Source organism: Rhincodon typus, chromosome 30 (genome assembly GCF_021869965.1).
Source record: "Rhincodon typus isolate 14 chromosome 30, sRhiTyp1.1, whole genome shotgun sequence".
Lineage (NCBI taxonomy): Eukaryota > Metazoa > Chordata > Chondrichthyes > Orectolobiformes > Rhincodontidae > Rhincodon > Rhincodon typus.
In genome coordinates, this window is record NC_063361.1 from 38,100,917 (window position 1) to 38,127,926 (window position 27,010).

At 41.0% G+C, this 27,010-nt stretch overlaps 1 protein-coding gene across 1 annotated transcript in view; it reads left to right on the forward strand.

Moving 5' to 3' along the window:
* The window catches only part of LOC109911611 (PSMC3 interacting protein), a 47,475-nt gene that overhangs the window by 16,445 nt on the left and 4,020 nt on the right, over nucleotides 1-27,010 (forward strand). Inside the window, exons 4-7 of the mRNA XM_048614437.1 lie at nucleotides 1,897-1,986; nucleotides 11,901-12,012; nucleotides 15,903-16,048; nucleotides 25,910-25,963. Of these exons, the coding sequence (XP_048470394.1) occupies nucleotides 1,897-1,986; nucleotides 11,901-12,012; nucleotides 15,903-16,048; nucleotides 25,910-25,963 (402 nt within the window). The remainder of the gene's footprint in view (nucleotides 1-1,896; nucleotides 1,987-11,900; nucleotides 12,013-15,902; nucleotides 16,049-25,909; nucleotides 25,964-27,010) is intronic.

The window sequence follows — 27,010 nt, forward strand, 5'->3', positions numbered from 1 at the left end:
TGTTAAATTTTCCAATAAAGTTAAGTTACTCTAAGTTCTTCTTTCTTTTGTTGTATTTTAGTGATATTGCTTGAATAAATTTTATTTTGCATAACCCTGAGTAGTTTGACCCGTCAAATGGCATCTGGGACACAGCACTTTACACTTGTTAAAATAAGAAAAAGTTAGGGTCTAGGCTACCTCCTTAAAATATTTTGAAGTGGTCTGGTCTGCTATCTCTCAGTTGGGTAACCAAAATTCCGAATTCTTTGTCTATCTGTCTGACTTCTTTCTCTCTTCGTCTCTTTCTCTTTCTTTCTCTCTGTATGTCTCTCTTTCTCTCTCCTTTCCCCCCTCCCCCCATACTGAAAGGGTGTTTTGACCTTTTAAACAAAAATCCTTTAATGAATGTAACCAGCAGCTACCTGAATTTATTTTGAAATTGGAGCTGTATAGTACATTAGTTAGGCCACACCTGGAATACTGAGTGCAGTTCTGAACTCGAATCTATAGGTAGGGTGTAATTGCTCTGGAGAGAGTGTAGAAGTGATTCACCTCAATGCTGTTCAGGCTGAAGTGTTTCAGATCTGAAGAGAAACTACATACATTTTTTCTGAAGAAGGGTCCAGACCCGAAACGTCAGTTTCCTGCTCCTTTGATGCTGCCTGGCCTGCTGTGTTCATCCAGCTCCACATCTTGTTATCTACATAGGTTAGTGTTGCTTTCCTCTGAGCAAAGAAGTCCGAGTGGGGGAACCTGATTGATGTCTACAAAGTTGTGGTAGGGAGAAACATTTTCCCTTAGAGAGCATAGGTCCAAGGTAAGGGAGAAGCGGTTTAGAAGGGATTTAAAGTGAAATGTTTTCACCCAGAGGGTGGTGGGTCTCTGGAACTCTCTGCCTGAAAAGCCATAAGAGGTGGGAACCATTACAACAGTTAAGTATATAGATGAACACTTGGAACACCATAGTATACAGGGTATGAACGGAGTCCTATGAAATGGGATTACAGTAGATAGGTGCTTCATGCGAGCGTGGTCTCGATGAGCTGAATTACCTTTTTCCATGCTGAAATACTCTGATGTTTCATCACAAACACCACATCCTGATACTTTCTACTATTGTGAATTATATATTTCCACACTTTGCCTTCCATGTTAAAGGCAGCCAGCAATTCATCCTGCTACTTGTTTCCTCACTCCATATTCTGGAACCTTCCGCATCAGTCTTTTTAAGCTTTGTCAAAGGCTCTCTGAAAAATCCAATAATTTACTTCAACTGTATTACCATTGTCTGCTGTCTCTTACCTCCTCAAAATAAATCAATAAATTTAGTCAAGCAAGTTTTTGTTTTTCCTTTTTAAATCCACTTTGACTATTCACGCTTATTTTCTTTTCTAGATGTCCTTCTATCTTCATGTTTAGTATGGATTCCACTTTTTCTCTCACCACTGCTGTAGGTTTGTTCTTTTAGTGAAATATGCATTTTCTGCAATCTTTTGAATATTGGTTTTAAGTGTTTCTCATTTGTATTACCTTATTAAAAGCTGCCTGAAGCCTGGAGTGACTTATTGGAAAAAAAAATCAAGCCTAAAATCTTGAAAATATTATATTCTAGATGTATTTCATTTAAACCACAGATGTGATTGTGTTGAAGGTGATACTGTGCAAAAAAGTGAAAGGCTTAGAAGTGAACTTTTGTTCTTTTGAAAATGAATGTTATTACAGTTTCCTAAGACTTTGCAACTTCTGAGAACTGGAAACGTTCTTGAAACTTGTTTTGTGATTTGGATTTTGTACTGTTCCTGGAATAGAATCATTTGATGTTTTGTTTGAGGCAGTACAACAACAATGGAACAGATATTGTTATTAAGTTTTGCAGTAGCAGTTCTTTTCATCGCATTTAATCTTTTGTTGCAGACTGCAGTGAAAGCTCTTGAGCAGCTAAATCAAGATGGTAAAATAAAAGAAAAGGTTTATGGGAAACAGAAAATCTACTTTGCTGATCAGGTGAGAAAGTGAGACATTTTTATGATAACACTTGTACTGAAAAGAGATGTTTAATTGGTTTATTTGTGTTTTGGTGAGCCTTTGTCCAGAATCAGGTAGATTGTCTCTTACTAGCAGTTTGAAAGTATAAAGCAGGGGAACAAGAAATTCAGTGTAAGCCACAAACATATAAATCACAACTTGTCTTCACATTATTTAGAATTAATAGGTCAGTTTCATTAAATATATTTCCCTTTAGCTAAAGTTAAATTTCAGTCGATTTGTTTTTCTAAGGAGCTTTTAGTAATCTGTTTTTGAAGGCAAGTTGTGAAGATTAAAATAGGCCTTATCTGATGGAATGGCTGGTTATTGAATATCTCAGATTATAGTTGTCAGTGATTTCTGATGTGAAGCTATCGTGCAGGCTGCAACAAAGTCTGGTAACATCCAAATCTGACTACTGGCATATAATACTTGTGCCATATGAATGTCAGATATTGAGCAAGAGAGAGCCGACTGACCTCAAGCAGCACCGTGATCACCATGTCTTTGGTCATAAACATTTGAAGAACCAACACTAAAGAGAATCTTAACTGACCCTAACGTAGCAGAGCAGAGGCTGGGATCTCTGTGATCAGTGACTCATTTTTAGACTTTTCATTAAATTCTAGAACTGTTGTTAAGGATTGGAAAGTAGTAAACTCAACCACCCTGCTAAGTGTCATGCAGTCCTTACAGCATTGAAGGAGCATGTTTTGCTGGAGCAACTCCCATTTCCACACCCAGAGTATATATTTTCCACAAATGCCCATCCAGTTGCCCTTCAGATAACTGAAGCTCTGTACACGTTTTCTGGTGTCCTGACAATTTCCTAACTGACATGTACCGAGCTCTAAAGAATCCATCTACCCGACCATTCGAGTACCACCTGTCCTGCATCTGTCAGAGCTTGCAGATTGCACATTGTTGGGTGTATCAATCATCTCATAAGCAATTGAAACGAATGTAAAGCATATTTTCTTCCAACCCAAGGGACTACTCACGAAGAGCTTTTTGAGGATAGGTGGAGTTAGTAAGATGGATAAGGCGGAGCAAGTGGATGTAGCATGATGCTCCACCTGGAAGTGTGGTGGAAGCAGGTTCAAGTGAGACATTCAGGAGGGTGCTGGATGATATTTAAATAGACACAATATGCAAGAGTATGGGTAAATGAGGAAAATGAGCACACTAAACTGTGGTGCTCGTTTGGAGAGTTGGTGATGACACAGTGGGCTGAATAGTTTCTTGCGTGGTAAAACTTATGTGATTTTGCATTTCAATTTTCCAAAAGTGAACAGATGCACAGTATATTAGGACTCATGGATTTGGAGCTGAATTCCTGGATTGAGGATTTGTTTGTGGATAATAGTAGGAATAAACAGCACATTTTCAGGTTGGTAGATTGTAACTAGTGGAATACCACAATAATCAGTAGAACATAGAACAATACAGCACAGAAACGGCCATTCGGCCCACGATGTTGCGCTGAACATGGCGTCAAATTAAACTAATTAAACTTCTGCCTGCCCTTGGTCCATGTCCCTCCATTCCTTGCATATTCATGTGTTTATCTAAAAATCCCTTAAATGCCCCTATCATATCAGCCTCCACCACTACCCCTGGCAGCGCATCCCAGACTCCAACCACTCTCTGTGTAAAAGACTTGCCCTCACATCTGTCAAGGAGACTAGATTAAATCACACACCAAAGGCCCAGACTTCGAGGCAAAGAGATTTTATTCGTGATATCACGGAGAGTCAACGCTGACAAAAGGTCAGGTCTGAATACTCCGACAAACACAAAAAAGAAGCAGGATTTATACAGCGGTACAAACAAGTTCAAACAAACTGCAGTTGTACTGTGTTTTAACAAGGCAAGGTCATTACTTAGGCAACCAGACATACATTAATTAAAGCGGAAAGCGGTGAAGATAAGAGTGTACAGATGCTGCGAGCCCTCCCTAGCTTTTTGCTATCTATCCTACATGACTTCTCAGACTAGGGAAAGGCAGGTTGCAGTTACAGCAATATGTACTGTTTCATAAAGCTAAAGTTTCCCTACTTCGTGCTCCTAGTCATGTATTATTTTAACTCATTACTACTCAGCCTAAATTAAACAGTCTCAACAAACCAGTATTCCACACATCTCCTTTGAACTTACCCCTCTCAGCTTAAATGTATACCCCCTAGCATTGGGCATTTCAACTCTGGGAAAAAGATTCAGACCATCAACTGTATCTATGCATCTCATAATTTTACAGACTTCAATCAGTTCTCCCCTCACCCTCTGCCACTCCAGTGTTTTCTAGCGTCTCCTTATAGCTCATATCCTCTAATCAACGCAGCATCCTGGTAAATCCCATCTGCACCCTCTCCAAAGGCTTCACATCCTTCCTGTAATATAGCGACCAGAATTGAACAGAGTACTCTTAAGTGTGGCCTAACCAAAGTCTTATAAAGATGCAAAATGACATCCTGACTCTTCTGCTCAGTTCTGCGACTAATAAAGGCAAGGATGTCATACATGTTTTTTAACACCCTATCTACTTGATTGACCACTTTCAGGGAGCTATGGACTTGAACCCCAAGATCCCTCTATACATCAATGCTGTTCAGAGTCCTGCCATTAACTGTATCCTTTTCCTTACCATTTGTTCTCCCATGGTGCAGCACCTCACTCTTATTCATATTAAACTTTATCTGTCATTTCTCCAGTATGGATCTCTGCAGAACACCACTAATCATGGACCTCTAGTCAGAAAAACACCCACTACTACCCTCTGCCTTCTGTGGACAAACCAATGGGGCAGATGCCATCGGGCTCAGGGGACATATCCATCTTAATGCTGTTTAAGAGACCCAACACCACTTCTTTCTTAATCTTAAAATGCCCTAGAATAATAGCATGCTTCACACTAATCTCACTACCCTCCACATCCTTCTCCTGGGTGAATACTGATGCAAAGTGCTCATTTTGGGTCTTGCTCATATCCTTTGCTTCCAAGCACAAGGTTTCTCCTTTTATCCTTGAGTGGTCCTACCTCCTCCCCAGTTAACCTCTTGTTTTTAATGTATGTATAAATCTTAGGCCTCTGCTGTTTATAGTCTACCTTTATGTTCATAACTTAAAATGTTCCACTTAACCCCCTTATTTAAGTTTACTGATGTTTCAAAGGTTGGGGAGCGAATTACGTGAAGAGAATGCAAAGAGAAATTTAGGCAGTTTGATGAGCGAGTAAAAACATGAAGATGGAATACAATGTGGTGAAATGTGCAGTTATGCATTTTGAAAGGAAATTTTAAAAAGAAACTTCTTTGGATGAAACTGGGAAATGTTTACTTCCAGAGGGACCTTATTAAACCATGGAAAATTAACACCCAACTACAGTAAATAATTAGGGAAGGAAATAGGATGTTAGCTTTTGTTACAAAGCGAATAAAGTACAGAAATAAAACAAGACAGGATTGTTGCAGCACAGAAAGAGACTGTTTCGATCGGTATGTCAGCACCAGCTGTCCAAATGATTAATGCTTAAATGCCATTCTTCTATCTTCATACCATAACCCTACACATTTATCCTCTTGATATTATCTAATTACCTTTTGAATGCTTCAGTTGAACCTACTTCCACTGTACTTTACATCAGTGTCATCCAGACCATAATATCTTGTTGCCTGCAAACTTTTTTTTTTGCTACATTGCTTTTGCTGCTTTTGTTATTTACTCTGAATTTTTGTCATCTCATTCTCAGTCCTTCCATGAATAGGAAAAGATTCTCCCTAACCCTTCTCTTCAGACCCTGCAATCAAATCTCTTCCCAGCTATATTTCCTTCAAGGAAAGCAGTCCTATCTTCTTCACTCTGTCTTCATAACTGAAGTTCCTCATCTCTAGAATCATTCTTATGAATCTTTTCCGAATTCTAATGAGTCACATCTTTTCTAAAGCATGGCACCAAGAGCTGGACACAGTATTCTAGCTGGGGCTGAATTAGTTTCCTATAAAAATTCAATATAACCCACTTGCTGTTGTATTCTATGCCCAATTTCATAAAGCCCATTCTGTTTGCTTAACCACACTCTCAACCTGTCCTGCAATTTTAAATAACTTTTGCCTCTTTTTGATCTGTACATCCTTTGCTTACTATGATCAGCCTGTACTGTTCGTAAATAAAGCTTTCTACTGTATTTCGGTACATGTGACAATAAATCAATCAATCAATCACATCTGTGCCTAGGTCATCTAGTCCTACATCATTTTTGCATTTGAAGTTAATGACGTTGGTGTTGATGACTGAAGGATTTGAAACAAAACCAGGTCAAACTGTCATTTTTGGAATTGTGACTGTGTCCAGTGAAACAAAACCCTTGGAGTGTTAATGGAAAATTGTTGCTACTGCAGGGTTTACAACAGGGAGTGTAAACAAAGAAGACATTAACTTGGCTCTGGTTTAGAATAATCATGCATTGATTTTTAGCTTAGAAAACCCAGAGGTTGGAAGCGTTTAGGGTAATTTTAGAGAAGACCTGCTCATAAGATTTAGGAGCAGAAGTGCATCATTTAGCCCATTGTGCCTGCTCTGCCATTCAAGTAGATCATGGCTGATCCTCAGATCCTCACTGCCTTTTTCCCCACACCCCTGATTCCCTTAATTAAAAATCTGTTTATCTCGGCCTTGAATATACTTAACAGCCTGGCCTCTACAACCCTCTGCAGTAGAGAATTCTAAAGAATCACAACGCTGTGAGAGAAGAAATTCCTCCTCAGATCTGTCCTAACAGGGTAATCCCCTACTCTGAGATTATGTCCTCTGGTCATAGACTGTCCCACCAGGGTAAACAATCTCTGCATATCTACCCTGTCAAGCCCTTAAGAATCTTGTATGTTTCAATAAAGCCACCTCTTATTCTTCTAAACTCCAATAAATACAAGTCCAACCTACTCAAAGTGCCCGCATAAGAAAATCCCTGCATACATGGGATTAACCTAGACAATCTTCTCTGGACTGCTTCCAATGTGAACGTATCTTTCCTTAGATAAGGGGACCAAAACTGTTCATAGGATTCTAGATATGGCATAACTAGTGCCTTGTATGGTTTTAGGAAGATCGCAGTATTTTTATACTCCATTCCCTTTCAAACAAAGGCCAAAAGTGAATTTGCCTTTGTTGAAGGTAGATTATTGTATGAATATTCCCAGGAGACTCAAGGTACAGACTAATAATTATTTATTTTGCCAACACATCAGTAGGGTACCACTCCAGAGAAACTCTGAATTAGAACTCTGACCTCAGCAAGAAATCTGAAATATTTATGCATTGCGAATCACCATAGACAATACATTACCTGAATTCCGAAATGATCTGATTTAAACAAAATCCTTATTTCTCATACATTCCAAACTGGCAGGGGTGCCTAGCATCCCTCTTATCTTTCTTTCCAGGTATTGTCTTATCTCCTTCCAACAGCCTGTTTTATTCCCTCAGCCTTGAGATCCCCGTAGTTTTGTCTGGTGGTACTTGGTGCTAAATGGTACGACTGGTTCAACGATGTTACACTTCTGCAGAATTGTGTGTGTCTGTCACATCAGCAAACCTTAGCTAAATAGGAATAAATGAATTATATATATGATAAGCTAACTAAATTCCCTACTTCTTCTAATGTAATTACTTAACTCAGTCTAAGATTTTATTAATCTTCCTAAAATAAATTGATTTGGGGTTAACCCATGTTAATCCATACCAGACCTGATATTTTCCCCTCCTTTCAGCCCATTAGCCAAAAGTCCAAGGTAGCCAACTACAGATGCTGTTCAACCATTTAGTTTACTTTCTGCCATCATTGATATTGGCCAGATTTTTAAAAATTCATTCACGGGACGATGGTTTCACTGGCTATGACAGCATTTATTGCCCATCCCAAGTTGTCCAGAGGGCAGTTAAAAGTTAGCCATATTGCTGTGGGTCTGGAGTCACATGTAGGCCAGACCAGGTAAGGATGGCAGTTTCTTCCCCTAAAGAATCAGATGGGGTTTTCCCGACAATCGGCAATGGTTTCAAGGTCATCATTAGACTCTTAATTCCAGATTTTTTTCCAATTGAATTTAAATTCCACAATCTGCCATGACAAGATTCGAACCCAGGTCCCCAGAACATTACCTGTGTCTCTAGATTAACAGTCCAGTGACAGTACCACTAGGCCATCACCTCCGCATTTTTCCAGCTTAGGGTCATAAAAGTAAGAGGTTAGACCATCTGTATTATCCGATCCTTTATTCAGGGCTTATAATCCAGTAATCAAAGTTAACGTTTTGGATCCGGTGACCCTTCCTCAGGACGGGAACAGAACAGAAGTTTAAAAACCAAAAGAACTGCGGATGCTGTAAATCAGGAACAAAAACAAAGTTGCTGGAAAAGCTCAGGTCTGGCAGCATCTGTGGAGGAGAAAACAGAGTTAACGTTTCGGGTCCGGTGACCCTTCCTCAGAACTGATGGTGGCTGGGAAAACATCAGTTTATATGCAGAAAATAGGGAGGTGGGTGGAGTAGGGAGTAAACGATAGGATAGAGCCCAAAGAGAGAGAAAGACAGTTGGACAGACAAAGGAGTTGCTAACGATCAGGCTGGGAGGGTGAATAGTTGTTAATGGGGACTGTTAGTGACTAACAACAGTGGGTGTGTAGTGGCAGGCTATGTGGTAACAAGGCCTGGTGTGTGGGGTGGGGGGCTGGGACATGGGAGAGTTTAGGCCCTAAAATTATTGAACTCAATATTGAGTCCGGAGGGCTGTAGGGTCCCCAAGTGGAAAATGAGGTGTTGTTCCTTCAGCTTGCGCTGGGCTTCACTGGAACACTAGCAAGCCGGAGACAGAGATGTTGGCCAGGGAGCAAGGTGCTGCATTGAAGTGGCAGGCAACAGGTAGTTCAGGGTCTTTTTTGTGAGCAGAACGTAGAACAGAAGTTGCTGGAAGCTCAGCAGGTCTGGCAGCATCTGTGAAGAAAAAATCAGAGTTAATGTTTCGGGTCCGGAGCTCTGAGAAAGGGTCACCGGACCTGAAATGTTAATGCTGATGTTTTTCTTCACAGATACTGCCAGACCTGCTGAGCTTCCAGCAACTTCTGTTTTGTTCCTTCACTTTCAGCATTTTCTTAGCTGCAGTCAGTTCTTAAGAAAGGTCAGTGGACCTGAAACATTAACTCTTACTTTATATGCCTAGATGCTGCCAGTTTCTCCAGCAATTTCTGTTTTTGTTTCTGATTTCCAGCATCCGTAGTTCTTTGTTTTTTTTAAAATCTAACATTCCTATTTGATCCCAACACTGATAGTCCTTGCACGTTCCTGTTTTGGAGTTGGAAACCTCAGGTTCCCAAAAGTAAATTGCTAAATTTCTTTAGATGCTTCACTTTCAAAATATGTCAAATTCAAACTAACATATTCCCTTCAGAAATTGTTACCTCCCTGGAGCTACTTCTACGTGTATTTATCCTTGCTCTTAACTGAATATTTAATGCTTAACGAACTACTCCTTGCTTATCACCTGCTGAACCTGCATGCTAGCTTGTTGTGATTTATGCACCAGGACTCCCATGTCTCTGTGATGTAGCTTTTCCATTTAAATAATATTCACCTGCTGTATTCTAACAGCCAAAGTGCACAACCTCACATTTTCCCACGTTATATTCCATCTGCCAAGTTTTCACCCACTTGCTTAACCTGTTCTCCATAAGACACTGGCCTTTTTAAATTTGTTTTTAGAATATGAATGTCACTGCCAAGACCAGAACATTTATTGTCCACTTCTAATTGCTATTGAGAAGGTAATACTAAGGTTAAAAGCGTGTTTCTTTGTTGAACTGCTGCAGTTCATGTAGCATACCCACAGTGCTTTCTGCAGTAGCCTGATACAACTGAACGAAATGGCCTACCAAATCAGAGGGCAACACACAGTCAACTTGTATTGCTGAGTGTCCACAGTTACAGTGGGCCAGATTGGGTAAGGACAGCAGATTTTTCCCCCGAAGGACATAAGTGAACCATGTGGATTTTTATAACAGTCCAATCATTTCATGTGTTTTGTTCATGAATAGTTTTATTCCAGATTCATGAATTAATCCAGTTTAAATTCCCTCAAGCTGTTGTGATGTGATTTGAACTTGTGTCTCCAAATTGTTTAATAATAATAATGTCCAGTAACATTAACACTGTCCTCATCTCCTAACTATGATGCAGTCTTGACTTCAATCAAGATTTGAAATTGACGTAGAGAGTCAGTAACTGATGCACGAGCAGGCAACACAAGCCAGAGGCTCACTACTCTCTGAAAAAAAGACACACCAGAATCCAGTGCTTTCCTGATCTTGGGTTAAAAACTTGTTTCCAAGTCCTTCAAAGTGTTAAGCTACTATTCAAAATATGTTTCCAGCCCTTTAATTAGTGGATATACATCTTCTGTGTTACTTCTGAATCTGTGCTGCTAAATAGATAATCCTTTCAAAGTATTTGAGGTTCTTTAAGCTAGAAATGTTTTTTTAAGTTCTCCTTTGGACATGTTTTTTCAGGTCCAGCATGATACCCACCATATGGGCATAATGCTGTATTCCAGATGTGCTTTTGTTTTACACAGAGTGATCTGTTCATACAACAGTGCTGTTGGGTAATGTTGGCTTCAGTGTGTATAATTTATAGATGCAAGCATCAACAAATGTTTGAAGTCATGCGCAAAGGAGGATGGTTGTTGTTATTGGAAGTCCAATGTCTTGGCAACAAGACTTCACTGTAGGAGTTCCTCAGAGTAGTGCTCAGCATCCATCCGTTTTCAGCTACTTCATGAACAGCCAGAGGAGATTCACGCGATTGATCCTGAGTATGGGGAGCACAGTCTTATGAGGAGAGATTGAGGAGGTTGGGCCTCTACCGCTTGGAGTTTAATAATAAATGACCTTATTGAAACATATAAGATTCTTGGGAGTTTGACAGGGTAGATGTGGAGACATTGTTTTGACAGCGTTGAGGACCAGAGGGCATAATCTCAGAGTAAGAGGTCACCCATTCAAGCCAGAGATGAGTTTCTTCTCGCAAAATAAGGGTTATGGGGGAAAAGGCAGGGAAGTGGGAGTGAATGTTATCAGATCAGCCGTGACCTCATAGAATAATGGATTGGACTTGATGGGCTGAATGCACTATTTTTGCTTGTAAACCGTATGGTTTTAATGGTTTAACTTTACCACAGCTGTGAGGTCAGGCTGTGGATGTTCGATTATCGACGAACAATGTCCAGCATTATTTGTCCCTCTTAACTGAAGCAGTCTCTATTTAAATGCAGTAAGTTGTGTTCAAGATTTGTGGCTTGGACGGATGAGTGCTAAGTAACATTTGCACCACACAGGATTGGGAAAAGACAATCTCTAATTCGGGAGAATTTCCATTGCCCCTTAACATTGAATGGGATTATCACTCTTGAATATTCTACTAACAATATTCTGGGGATTACCATTGATTAGAACCTGAACTGGACTAGCCATATAAATATTGTGGTTATAAGAGCAAGTGAAAGGCTGGAAGTAACTTGGCTCCTGACACCAATGAATGAGTAAGAAAAATAAAAGAATTCATTAATTAGGTGACCTGAACAATCGAGAAGTGCAGCAATGGTGTTGGAGTTTCATCACCTCCAAGTTCCACACCAAATCTCTCACAAACCTGATATGTGCATGTATCCTTTATCATCACTGGGTCAAGATCTGTCGTTTGTTAATTTTGCAAGATTTGCAGTAATTCCTAATGCTCACCACCAACTCAGGATGACGAAGAATAGACAATAAATGTTGCTCTGTCAGTGTCATTACATCATGGCCACCAATTCACATGGTTTCAGTTATTCTTGTCTGATTCCCTCTCCAGAGTCAGTTTACAGCTGTTAGCGAAGCTGATCTGAAGACCCTAGACATTGAGATCAGTGAGCTGAGTGAGAAGTTCCAGAATGTTCAACAGAGCTGTCGGCAGTTGGAAGCAGGTGTGTTGGGAAGAAACTGTTGAACTTTTAGCAGTTCAGTACTAAGGTTCAGGAATGCCTTTAATTATTTAAATTTTTACACTTCCTCTTCTTTTCCTGTGCTGTGGGACTGGGAGATAAGGAAGAGCAAGGCCTTGGAGGGATTTGAATGCAAGAATGGGAATTCTAAATTTGAAGTTTGGAACCACTAGCAGTGTTGGTCATCAAGTATAGAGATGGTAAAATCACTTAGCACAGAAGGCCACTTAGTCCATTGTGACTTTTGCTCTTTGAAGGAGCTATCCAATCAGTCCCATTCCTCTCCACTTTGAAGAAAAGAATTAAGGACAAGAATAAAGCATCATGACTCAGTCTGTCCCACGTAAATTAGAATCAAAGGTAGGCAAGCAAAAATGTAAAATGACAAAACCATTTAGGTGTGGTCAATATGTATTCTTATGTTATGAAGGAGGACATACAACAACATAATAAAAAGGAGCAGGAGTAGGCCATTTGGTCCATCAGGCCTGGCCCTCTATTTGATAAGATCATGGTTGACGTGCCCCAGACCTCAACTCCTAGTTTCATCAGCTCAACATAGCTGTTAACTCGGATTTCTAAAATCCACTGACTTCCTCCTTAATATTTTCAGTGATTCAGCCTCCACAACTCTTGGGTGGTAAGGAATCCAGACATTCACTACCCTCAGAGAAAAGAAATTCCTTTGAACCTCACTTTTAAATGAGTGTCCTTTATTCTATAACAATGTCCACATCTAACCTGTCAAGCCCCCTCAGAATCTTTTATGTTTTAATAAGATCACCCCTCAATCTTCTAAACTCTGATGAATAAAGGCCTAAACCTCTTAGCTGTTCTTGCTAAATTAACCCCGTTATTCCAGGAACCAGACTAGTGAATCTTTTTTAAACGGCTTCTAATGTCAGTATACCATTTTTTAAATACAGGGTCTACCAACATTCTGTACAGTTGTAACCAGACAACTTTGTTGTTAAATTCCAACCTCCTTGCATAAAGACCAAAATTCCATTTTGCCTTAATTACCTGCTTCACTCTTATGCCATCTTTTTGTGTTTCAGGCATAAGAATATCCAGATCCCTCCGTGCTGCACTTTTGTAGAGTCTCTTTGATTCTTCTTACCAAAGTGCATGACCTCTCAGTTTTCTATGTTAAATTCCATCTGCAAAAATTTTGCCTGTTCACTCAACCCATCTATATCCCCTTGGAGATTTCTTATGTCCTCATCAAAACATGCCTAATATAGATGGTGAATAATTGGTAACCTAGAACTGTTCCTTGTGATACTTAGCTACTTGCCTTTTTCCAACCTAACAAAGACCCAGTAATCCCAAATCTGTCTTCTGTATGTTAACCAATCCCAATCGTCAATCCGTGCTAAAATATTAACTCCATTTCTGTCAGCTCCTATCTTGTGTGAGAACCTTTTGTTTTTGGAGAACCTTTTTGTGGCACTTTATCAAATACCTTCTGGAATTCCAAATACAGTAAATCGACTGGTTCCCTTTATCAACTCTGCATTGTTGTATCCTTGAAAAACTCTTAACAAATTTGTCAAACATGATTTCCTTTCACAAAACCATGTTGACTCTATTGGATTGTGTTAGCTTTTCTAAATGACCTGCTGTTTCTTACTTAATAATGTGCTCTAGCATTTGCCCAATAATAGATGTTAGGTGATCTGGTCCATAGTTTCCGGCTTTCTGTCTCCCTTTTTGAACAGGGCATCACATTGTAATTTTGTCCACTGCTGGAACCCTTCTGGAATCCAGTGAATTTTGGACTATTTTGAACAATGCCTTCACTATCACGGCAGCTATGCCCTTTGAAACTCTTAGATGGAAGTACTCAAGTCTTGGCAACATATCTATCTTTACGTCTTATAATTTGTCAAATACATTTTTGTGATAAGAGTGTGTTACAAAATCTTTACTTCCAACAGAGCCATACATATCCATTATCTTTGAGATCATGATAGTGTGTCACCATGAAGCCTAATGAAAAATATTGGTTTAAATTATCTGCTATTTCTCTGTTCCCTGTCAATTTCCAGTTGCATTCTCTAAAGGTCCTACACTTACCATAGCTACTTCGTTTTTATATATGAAGAAGTTCTAGCCAATTTGCCTTTACAATCTGCTGTCTCCCTCTTTATTAAGATTTTAGTCTTGGATGGTTCCTAAAAAATAATTCCTAACCCTCTGGCATGCCAGTAGTTTTCAGTGCTTTCTATGCATTAGTTATTGATTGGATACTTTTCTTGACTAGCTTTTTTAACCAAAGGTGATTCATCCTTCTCACCGAGTTCCTCGTTTTGACCTGAATAAGATTTTTGCTGAGCATTATGCTTATATGTCTTTGACTGTTCATCCCCTAACCCTCTGTTTAGTCTGTTAAGGTAACTCTTTTATCATACCTCTGTAATTGCCCTTTTCAAAGTTGAGGATGTTGGTTTCAGACCAGAGTTGCTGTCCCTGAGATTGAATTTCAAATTCTGCCATGTTGTGATTGTGACATCCTAGAGGATCCTTAACTCTCTTATTAATCCTTTCTCATTGCACATTATTATTATGATGATTGCTGTTACATAGAACTGACATGTTCCTTGGACTGAATTGGCTACCTTCTGTGACCGTTCTAGATTCCAGCCCTCTTAAAATAATAATTTGGAACACTGTGCAGTTTTGATTTACAGTTTCATAAAAATCATGAGCAGGCTTTGAATGAATTGCGAAGAAAAATGCAGAAGGTTGATTCTAAAACTGAAATTTATTAGTGAAGGCTGAAAAGGTGGGTCTTTTTCTCCAAAAAAATGGAGACTGACGAGTTACCTTATGGATAAGAGATATTCGAGAAGGTTGGGTGAAAAAAGTTGTTTTTATTTGTGGTGGAGTATAAAATTAGAGGCCGTCAAGCTCCTGTTCAGCTCAATGGGATTATGCCTTAGACCTTAGAGTTCTCAAGTGTATCATTCTTTCTTCGGGACAAATCCCTTTGATGTTCATTAACGTTACTCTAAAGGCCCACATACAAGAGAAAAGGGGGTACACTGGATTTATAACAATCCTGAATCCCGTCTATGTTGATGCCTAAAATTTTAGGCATGGATCTGGTGTCTTGCTCCTGGCAAATTTTCCCTGATCTCCCCTCACTATATTTAATACATTTTTACAGCATCAGAACAGCACAATCTCAAGGGCTTTCGAAGTGGTCACATTTTGCAAAGATACAGAGATTAAGTGATTGTGTTTTTGAGGGTGGGGGTGATAACTACATAGGGGATAACTTGGGGAGGGCAATGGTATTTGAAAAGAATGAGCTCTTAACAATTTCAGATGACATGGAAACACAAAGGAAAACTGGATAGTCAGCAGTTTATGGGAATAGGATTGAGGTACAGAATAAGCTTAGAGACGCCATCACCCCAAACTGAGAAGAAAGATTTGCAGTAACACAAAATCTCAAAACCTTCATGTTGCAAAAGTGCCTCAGTCAGGTAAGCACTTTTGAATTATAGACATGGATTGACCGTGCTGAATTGCCCATAGTGTCCAGGGATGTGTAGGTTAGGTGGATAAGTCATGGGAAATGTAGGGTTACAGGGATAGGGTAAGGGCTGGGTCGAAGAGGGATGCTGAATGGCCTGCTCCCACACTGTAGGGATTCTATGATTTATTCTATAATACTGTTATAATGTAGGGAAACATGGCAGCCCATTAATGAAGAGATTTTCAGGAGCTCTTACTGACAAAAAAAGGAGGGGATGTTACTTGCTTTTTGAGTAATTGTTGGTGGAGACAAATCTGATAACTACATCTAACTTCTGTGCTTGTGATACCAGAACAGATACTAATTCCATTTGTATCTGAATTAGAACTTAAAGAGCTAAATAGTTCGATGACAACCGAAGAAGTGTCTTTGGAAATTGCAGCATTAAACCAGGAATGTGCATCACATCAAGAGAGACTGCAAAAAATCAAATCTGCAAGCAATCACGTTGCCCCAGAGGATAAAGAAAAGGTGAAAACATTATTCAGCAGGCCTGCTATACATGGTTCAAAAATGCTAGGCTTCATTTGGCCCAGAATTTCCATAATCAAGTATTTTCTGCAAATTCGTATTTTCTGCAAATTCATATTTGCATACACCAGAGGATAAAACTCTTTGTAAAACTAGTTGTAAGTATTGGCAAGTGTGGACTTTGTGTTACAGCATTTTATGTTTAACTATTACAGTTTAAACAAGAAGAAATTTTTTTTTAAACTGTGATACAATGCAGACTTAAACTATCTCCCATTGATATTTACATTCATGGACAGGGCACAGGTTCTGCAGGGTATTATGGGTGGGAAACAGACAGAAACACACAACATCCTTTGAGATCAAAGGTTCGAATGCAGGTGATAAAATGGGTTGACTTTTTTTTCTGAGATGATAGCTGGTGACTCATAAAGTTCTACACGGGTCAGTGTTGGGGCCACAACTATTCATGTCATACATTAATAAGCTGATGAAGGAACTGAGGGCATTGTTGCTAGGTTTGGAGATGACACCAAGATAGGTGAGAGACATGTAGTATTGAGGAAGCAGGGAGGCTGCAAAAGGATTTGGACAGACTAGCAGAGTGGACAAAGAACTAGCAGGTGGAATATAATGTGGGAAAGTTGAAGGTTATATACTACGGAAGGAAGAATAGAGGCGTAGATAATTTTCTAATTAGGGAAAGTCTTCACAAATCTGAATCACAAAGGGAATTAGGAGTCCTAGTTCAGGATTCTTTCGGGGTTAACATGCAGGTTCATTTGACAGTTACGAAGGCAAATGCAATTTAGTATTCATTTTGTCTGGACTGGAATACAAGCTGAAGCTGTATAACACTCTGGTCAGACCACATTTGGAAGGAAGGATGTATTGACTTTGGAGGGCCTCCAGAGAGGTTTATAAGAATGATCCTGGGAATGAAGGGCTTATCACGTGAGCACTCTGGATCTGTACTTGATGGAGTTTAGGAGAATAAGGGAGGATTCTCATTGAAACTTGCCGAATACTGAGAGGCTTGGATGCAATGGATGTGGAGAAGACGTTTCCACCAGTAGGAGAGACCCTTTAGAACTGAGATGAGGAGGAATTTCTCCAGCTGGAGGGTGATGAATCTGTGGAACTCATTACCACAGAAGGCTATAAAGGTGAAGTCATTAAGTGTCTTTAAGGCAGAGATAGTTAGGTTCTTGATTAGTAAGGGATCAAGGGTTATGGGGAGAAGGCAAGAGAAAGGGTTTGAGAAATGTATCAGGCATGCCTGAATGGCAGTGCAGACTCTTTGGGTCAAATGGCCTATCCTGCTGCTGTATCTTACGATCTTATAGTCCTTTTGACTTTCTATTGTCTAGATTGATTGTTGTTGGTCACAGAGCAATGAAAGACCCTAGGGGTCATATGGAAGATCACTTAGACCCAGATCGTTGGATTGAGTTAATAATTCAACATTCAAAGTCCTTGAGGTTATCAGAGGTATTGATTTATTGAACCTACTCAACTACCCAGAAAATACTTCCTGAGATCTCGCTTCAGCTGATTTTCTTTAAAAGTCATCTTTTACTCATGATGAGAAAGACAAAGAGAGACACAGTATTACTTCTTTGCAAGCCTCTTCACAACTGACCAATTCTCAAGTCTATGGCAAAAGTGAAACCAAGTATCCAGAGGCTATTTCTAGGCAACCTGCAACACTAGACCCCTTACAAAATTCAGTCTTTGTCTCATAATTATACTTCATTAAGCATTCTCCTATCTATCTTATAAAAGCTTTTTGCCCAAAGTCATTTGGCTTTTTTCAAACAATTCCCAGTTCTTTTGACTTTTGAATTTCAAATAGTTACATGGCAAATCTTTTGCAACTCAGTAATTGTCCAAATTTTCCATCTTTAAGTTATCAGAATCTACAAATATATCTGTTTCCAAAACTGTCTCTCTCAGTATTCTGTACCCTTTGATTTTCCTGTCTGATAATATGTCCCGATTTCCCATTCCTGCAGAGTTAATTTAAAACCTTCCCAATTACACGAGCAAAGCACACCACAAGGAACTCAGTACTGCCTCTGTTTAGGTGTAAACCACCTGGCCTGTACAAGACCTGTCTTTCCCAGAGCCAATCCCAAAGTCCCAAGAATCTTAAGCCCTCCCTCATCAACTTTATAGCCATTCATTTCTGATTCTCCTTTTCAACACTTGCATGTGGCACTGAATACAATCCAGAGATTACTACATTTGAGATCATTCATGCTAATTTTCTACCAAGTTCCATAAATTCTGACTGCATATCACATCCCATTTTTTATGTATGTTGGTTCCAGTGTGGACCACAGCTGTTCTCTGTTGGAACAAAATGGGTGTGCTGAAGCTGCTCAGCATCATCTTTGACCCTGCCACCAGGGAGGCAGCATAGTATTCTGAATTCATGTCTACAATTGTAAAATGTTTCTTCCTAACAATCACCTGGCTCTATGGCTCTTCCAGTTTCCTTTGTAACCCTCTTTACTGCACTCCCATGTGCCATGGACTCATACTTCTCAGCTGAGTCATCACTTATCCGTATTCAGAACTGAATACTGGAGAGTGGGATGAATTCTGGGGACTCCTGCATTGCTGACCTGTTCTTTTATGATTATTCACTTATTCCCTCTTCCCTGCATACTCTCAGGCTCTGAAGTGACCACCTATATAAATGTGCTATTCACGTAGCACTCTGCTCCAAACATTTTTCCCTCCCCACCCTTATCTGCTTTCCGGAGGGACCACTCTCTCCGTGACTCCCTTGTCCGCTCCACACTCCCCTCCAGCCCCACCACCCCTGGCGCTTTTCCCTGCAACCACAGCAAGTGCTACACCTGCCCCTACACCTCCCCCCTCACCCCCATCCCAGGCCCTAAGAAGACCTTCCACATCAAACAGATGTTCATCTGCCAATGTGGTATACTGTATCTGCTGTTCCCATTGTGGCCTCCTCTACATCGGGGAAACCAAGCGGAGGCTTGGGGACCGCTTTGCGGAACACCTACGCTCAGTTCGCAACAAACAACTACACCTCCCAGTCGCGAACCATTTCAACTCTCCCTCCAACTCCTTGGACGACATGTCCATCCTGGGCCTCCTGCATTGCCACAATGATGCCACCCAAAAGCTGCAGGAACAGCATCTCATATTTCGCTTGGGAACCCTGCAGCCCAATGGTATCAATGTGGACTTCACAAGCTCCAAAATCTCCCCTCCCCCTACCACATCCCAAAACCAGCCCAGCTTGTCCCCGCCTCCCTAACCTGTCCTTCCTCCCACCTCAAGCCCCACCCCCATCTCCTACCCACTAACCTCATCCCGCCTCCTTGACCTGGCCGTCCTCCCTGGACTGACCTATCCCCTCCCTAACTCCCCACCTACACTCACCTTTACTGGCTCCACCCCCACCTCTTTGACCTGTCTGTCTCCTCTCCACCTATCTTCTCCTCTATCCATCTTCTATCTGCCTCCCCCTCTCTCCCTATTTATTTCAGAATCCCCTTCCCCTCCGCCATTTCTGAAGAAGGGTCCAGATCTGAAACGTCAGCCTTCCTGCTCCTCTGATGCTGCTTGGCCTGCTGTGTTCATCCAGCTCTACACCATGTCACCTCTTAATCTTCTCTGCTTGAAGGACAATCAGCCTTGGTTGAGAGAGGGACAAGACTGGCTGCACAACAATTCCAGGGTTTTATTGTTTTATGTGAAATAGAGAGGGAGGCAAAAGAGGTGGAGGAGTTGCATCACTAATCAAGGAGAATATCACGTGCACTCAGAGAGGACATGCTGGACAGCTCATCCACTGTGGCAATATGGGTAAAGCTCAAAAATAAGAAGGGTGCAGTCACTCTGATGGGATTATACTATAGGCCTCCCAGAGACATTGAGGAACAAATATAGGCAGATTATGGAAAGATGCCATAAAACAGGGTTAACATAGTGGGTGAATTAACAACATTGACTGGGACTTCCTTAGACCAAGAGGCTTAGAAGGGGAAGATTTTGTTAGGTGCAACGAAGAGGGTTTCTTGAAACAGTGTGTGCATAGTTCAACTAGAGAAAGGGCCATACTGGACCTTGTATTAGCTATTGAGCCTGGCCAGGTGACTGACCTTTCAATGGGACAGCATTTTGGAAACAGTGATCACAATTCCTTAAGTTTTAAGATAGCTATGAATAAGGATAAGTCAGGACCTTGAGAGAAGGCACTATGTTGGGGGATGGCAAATTATGTCAGTGTTAGGCAGGAGCTAGGGAGTGTTTATTAGGAACATCTGTTATTGGGCAAGTCCACCTTTGATGGTGGGAGTTGTTCAAAGACTGACTGATCAGAGTTCAGGACCAGCATGTTCCAGTAAGGAGGAAGGACAAGGATGGTAAGCTAAGGGACCTTCAGATAACGAGGAAGGTTGTGAATTTAGTCAAAAGGAGAAAAGAAGCACGTGTAAGGCTTAGGAAGCTAAAATCAGACCGGGCCCATGAGGAATATAAAGAAAGCAAGAAAGAACTCAAGCAGGGAATTAGGAGAGGAAGAGGGACCATGAAATGACCTTGGCATGTAACGTTAAAGACAGTCCCAAGGCATTCTGTACATACTTTAAAAAAACAAGAGGACAACTATGGAGAAGGTGAAACCACTCAAGGATTAAGGAGGGAACTTGTGCTTGGAGGCAGAGGATGTGGGCGAGATCCTAAATGAGTACTTTGCGTCAGTATTCACACAGGAGAAGGATATTGAGGACAGTGAAATTTGTGTGGAACATGCTAATATGCTCAGGCATTTTGAGATCAAGAAAGTGATGTGGGGTCTCTTCAACAGCATTAAGATAGATACGTCCCCAGGACCCGATGGTGTCCACCCCAGGTTATTAAGAGAGGAGATTGCTGGGGCCTTGACCAAGATCTTTGTATCCTTGTCGGAGATATCAAGAACTGCAGATGCTGGAGTCAGAGTTGATACAGTGTGGAGCTGGAGGAACACAGCAGGTTAGGCAGCATCAGAAGAGCAGGAGAATCGATGTTTTGGGCCTAGACCCTTCATCATGACATCTTTGTATCCTCGCTAGCTACTGGAGAGGTCCTGGAGGACTGGCGAGTAGCTAATGTTGTTCCTCTGTTCAAGAAGGGAAATAGGAATAATCCAGGAAGTTATAGACGAGTGAGTCTCACATCGGTGGATGGGAAACTATTGGAGGGAATTCTTAGGGATAGGATTAATGCGCATTTGGAAAAGTATGGCCTAATTAGGGACAGTCAGCGTGGCTTAGTAACTTGATTGAATTTTTCGAGGAGGTGATGGTGATCGATGAAGGTAGAACAATGGATGTTGTCTGCATGGATTTTAGTAAAGCTTTTGACAAGGTCCCTTGTGGTAGGCTCATCCAGAAGATTAAGATGCATGGGATCCACAGTGATGTGGCCACTTGGATTCAGAATTGGTTTGCCTATAGAAGGCAGGGGGTAGTGGTGGAATGGTATTTTTCTGGCTGGTAGCCTGTGACTGATGGTGTTCCACAGGGATCCGTACTGGGATCTCTGCTGTCTGTGATATGTATAAATGACTTGGATGAAAACGCAGATGGTGGGTTAGTAAGTTTGCAGATGATACAAAGATCGGTGGGATAGTGTAGAAGGTTGTCAAAGGATACAGCGGATATAGAACAGTACCAGATATGGGTGGAGAAATGGCAGATGGAGTTTAATCCGGGCAAGTGTGAGGTGCTGCACTTTGGGAGATAAAGTGTTAAGGAAAAGTATACAGTTAATGACAGGACCCTGAACAGCATTCATGTACAGAACAATCTTGGGGTTCAAGTCTATAGCTCCCTGAAAGTGGCCACACAAGTAGACAGGGCGGTAAAGAAGGTGTACGGCATGCTTCGTTGGTCGGGGCATTGAGTACAAGAGTCAGGATGTCATGTTGCAGCTTTATAAGACTTCAATTAGGCTGTACTTAGAGTATTGTATTCAATTCTGGTTGCCACATTACAGGAAGGATGTGGAGGTTTTGGAGAGGGTGCAGAAGAGGTTTACGAGGATGCTGCCTTGATTAGAGGGTATGACCCATAAAGAGAAGCTAGGAAAACTCTGATTGTTTTGTCTGGAGTGGCAAATGGTGAGGGGAGACTTTACAAAAGTCTGTAAGATTATGAGATGCATAGATACGGTTGACAGTCGGAATCTTTTTCCCAGACTTGAAATATCTAATACAAGGGGGCATGTATTTAAGGTGAATGGGGGAAAGTTCAAAGGAGATGTGAGGGGCAAGTTTTTACATGGAGTGTGGTAGGTGTATGGACCGCACTGCCAAGAGTGATGGTGGAGGCAGATATGATAGGGGCGTTTAAGGGGCTTTCAGCTAAGCACATGAATATACAAGGAATAAAGGGATATGGACCAAGAGCAGAGAGAAGGGATTAGTTTAATTTGGTCCACATTCTGCACAGCAGCGTGGGCCGAAGCGCCCATCCCTGTGCTGTACAGTATATGTTCTAAACCCATTTCTCTAATCCCTTTCCTTGGATTTAAAATTCCTTATTCCTGGGATCATTCTAGTAAATCTCCTTTGCAATGCCTCCAGGGCTTTAACATCCTTCGTCAAATAAGGTGCCCAGAACTGAACATGCTACTCCCAAATGTGGTCTGATCTATGATTTATAGAGGTTTAGCATCACTTTCTTGCGTTTACGCCCCCTACCTCTCTTTATAAACCCAAGGATCCAATAAGCTTTCTTAACAACTGTTTCAACTTACCTGGCCATCTTCAGAGAATTATACATGTGAACCTTGAGATCCCTCTGCTCCTGTACTCCCCTCAAAGTTGTACCATTCAGCCTGTATTGTCTGTCTGTGTTTCTTCCACCAAAATGCATAACAACATTTCTGCACCTTGAACTTCATCTGCCAGGTGCCTACCCTTTTGGCCAACTTGTCAATGCCTCTCTGAAGTTGCTCAGCGTCATCCTCACAATTCACTGTTCTCCCTAGCTTAGTATCATCTGCAAATTTAGAGCTTTTGCCTTCAGCACACATTTCCAAATCATTTATATAAGTCAGAAAAAGCAAGGATCCCAATACTGATTCCCCTGGGACTCCAGATTGAACTCGTCTCCAATCTGAAAAAATGCCCATCTGTACATACCCTCTGTTTCCTATCTTTTAGCCAACTTTTAATCTATGCTGCCAAATGGCGACTTTCTGAAGAAGGGTCTAGGCCCGAAACGTCAGCCTTCCTGCTTCTCTGATGCTGCTTGGCCTGCTGTGTTCATCCAGCTCTACACCTTGTTGACTCTTACACACAGGCAGTTATACAGGATTCAGGAACTGTCCTGGAATTTCTACATAGTACATGATAGATTAAATCAGCTTGCCATTCCTGTATTTGTTAACCTTGTTACTATTTAAAAAAGCTTAGCTATAAAACTTACAACATTTAATAAAGCCAAATAAATCTGACATCCTTAAGGCACTTTACCAGTTGTAATAAATATACTTAAAGCATCTCTTTCCCCTGTCTGCACAATTCCCACGTGAACCAAATTTGCTCACACCCATGTCCCTGTTTTACTCAAACATAGCCTCCTTATGCATTCTCTCTCCCTCTGTTCTGCCTCTCCCCCACCCAACCACCGACCCTGGAATCACTGAAGCTTTTAATTTTTTTCATATGACAGGTTCAGATATGATAAAAATGCATTAAATGCAAATCACTTCATCCTTCAACTTACCTACCATGTGTATGCTCTGTTAATAGCTACAGATCATCTAACACCATGTTCAATATTCACAGCAATCTGCTCAAGCAAAAACTTACCATTGCTGTAAAAAAAAAATCTGTCTCTTTTTAGCCCTAATCTGTCTGACTGAAAAACCCTATCTACTTGGACACAGTATAATCCTTTATTTTAAATACTTGATTCAATCAAGTATGTTCGGCAGGGATCGAGTGAATCCCAGCAGAGTATAAAGGCAGTAGAAGTATACTTACGAGGGAAACCAGGAGTGCAGAAAGGGGACATGAGATAGCTTTGGTAAATATAGTCAAGGAGAATCCAAAGGGTTTGTACGAATACATAAAGGATAAAAGAGTAACTAGGGAAAGAATGGGGCCTCTTGAAGACCAGCAACGCTGCCCATGTGCGGAACCGCAGAAGATGGATGAGATATTAAATAAGTATTTTGCATCAGTATTCACTGTGGAAAAGGATATGGGAGCTAGAAAACTTGGGAAATTAAAAAGTAACATTTTGGAAAATGCCCATATTACAGAGGAGCAGGTACTGGATCTCTTAAAATGCATAAAGGTGGATAAATCCCTGGGCCAATCAGGGCAGGACTTATACACTTAATGGTAAGGATCTGGGCAGTGTTGCTAAACAAAGAGATCTTAGAGTGCAGGTTCATAGTTCCTTGAATGTGGAGTGTCAGGTAGACAGGATGGTGAAGAAGGCTTTTGGTATGCTTGCCTTTATTGGTCAGTGAATTGAGTATAGGAGTTGGGAGGTCATGTTGTAATTGTACAGGACATTGGTTAGGCCACTTTTGGAATACTGCGTTCAGTTCTGGTCTCCCTGCTACAGGAAGGATGTTGTGAAACTTGAAAGGGTTCAGAAAAGATTTACAAGGATGTTGCCAGGGTTGGAGGATTTGCGCTACAGGGAGAGGCTGAATAGGCTGTGACTATTTTACCTGGAGTGTTGGAGCACGAGGGGTGGCCTTATAGAGGTTTATAAAATCATGAGTGGCATGGATAGGGTGAATAGCTAAGGTCTTTTCCCTGGGGTTGGAGAGTCCAAAATTAGAGGAAAGATTTAAAAGGGACCTAAGGGGCAACTTTTTCACGCAGAGGGTGGTGCATGTATGAAATGAGCTGCCAGAGGAAGTGATGGAGGTTGGTACAGTAACAACATTCAAAAGGTATCTGGATGGGTATATGAATAGGAAGGGTTTAGAGGGATATGGGCCAAATGCTGGCAAATGGGACTAGATTAATTTAGGAATATCTGGTCGGCACGGAAGAGTTGGATCAAAGAGTCTGTTTTTGTGCTGTACGGTTCTATGGCTCTAAACATCTCCAAAGTTTATGCTTTTCAAGAGTAAAAGGCTCAACTCTTTAAATGCATCAATAGTAAAGGCTTTTAAACGATACATAAATCACCTGTCCTTTAGCCTCCACGGGCCATTTCACTCATCATCAGAGGGAACCAAACTGGATATAGTATTGTAAATGAGGCCTCGGTCTGTGTAAGGCTCTGAAGTGCATGATTTTGGTGTAGAGTAAGCTGTACATAAGTGAAAGCTGCTTAATGTATGCTAGGTAGGGAGTATGGGGTTGGAGGCAGGTACAGAACACATGAAATGGCTTTTTGAGGTAATGAACGTGCTCATGAGAATTTGTATTCAATAGGTAGGGCTGTCATAACATCTGTTATGGAAAAATGTCATTACAGTTGTACAGTGCTAGATTTAGCTTAAGTGGATATTGATGGAGACAGGGAGAAGCTGGTAGAGACCAAATGAAGAGTAAAGATTTATATCATCTAGTACTTGTAGCTGGATACCACACCACTAAGCTCCAAGTCAATGGTAGCAGACAGGTGATGAATGTCAGGACTCTACAGTGAATTCCTGGAGCACAGCACAACAGTGGGTACAGAAATCTGTATCCAGACAGCTTTAGGTAGGAGTGGGTTAGTGAGTTTGCCTATGGTCAGGTGCTGGTCGGTATTGTTACAAATCATACTGAAGAACTTCAGCAGATCATGGATGCCCTAAGGGCTGGAAATGCTCAGTAGAAAACAAATATCCTTTCATTTCCCTTGATCTGACTAGGTTTATGATGAACGGAAGCTCTATGTGAAAGAATGGAAGAGAAGGAAGAGAATGGTGAGTATTTTTAAAAACTTAAGTAGAAAGAAGGATTCGTATCAGGGATTGGGGGGCAGGGGTGGTACTGGACCATTGGAGATAAAGGGATTAGTATAGTCTGGGGTTATTGAAGGTTTCATTTGAGATGGGAGGTTATGGGAAGCATGAATCAGGTCACTCATGTATGCTGTTGTTGGTCTTTTCACTGTTGTTGTCACCAAATTGGTTTAAGTATTTAATGCTCTATATTATGGAAATGCAGTAGCCGCAGGGCGCCCATGATTCTGATGATATTATGGCTGGGATGGAAAGAATATTCTGGTAATCAAATAAGATTCTCCAGAGTTACACCATAAGTATCAATGGTTTGTTTCAATTGTCAAAATAGCCATCAACAAAAACAGAAATTGCTGGAAAAGCTGAGCAGGTCTGGCAGCATCTATGGAGAGAAATCAGAATTAACGTTTCATGTCCAGTGACTCTTCTTCAGAACTGATGGTAGCTAGAAAAAAATGTTCTTTTAATGCAAAAGACAGGGTGGAGGGAGGGGGTAAGAGTAAATGTTTGGTGGAGATAGAGCCCAAAGAGGGAGAAGAACGGTTGGTCAGACAAGAGTGTGGATAACAGTCAGCCTAGGAGAATCAATAGCTACTAATAGGGTCTATTAGTGGCTAACAAAGGGTTGTGTGTAATAGCAGACTATGTAATAACAAGGCCTGGTGTCTGGGGGTTGGGGAAAGGAAATGGGAGAAGGTGCCTCAAACTCTAAAATTCTTGAACTCGTTATTGAGTTCTGAAGGCTGTAGAGTTCATAAGCGGAAAATGAGATGCTGTTCTTCCAGTTTCCACTGAGCTTTGCTGGAGCACTGCAGCAAGCCTGAGACAGAGATATTGACCAGGAAACAAGGTGGTGTTGAAATGACAGGCAACTGGAAGCTCAGAGTCTTTTTTGCAGACAGAACATAGGTGTTCTGTGAAGCAGTCATTTAGTATAAGCTTTGTTTCTGCAATGTAGAGAAGAGCAGTAGACTAGATTGAGTGAAGTGCACCTGGAAGGTGTGTTTA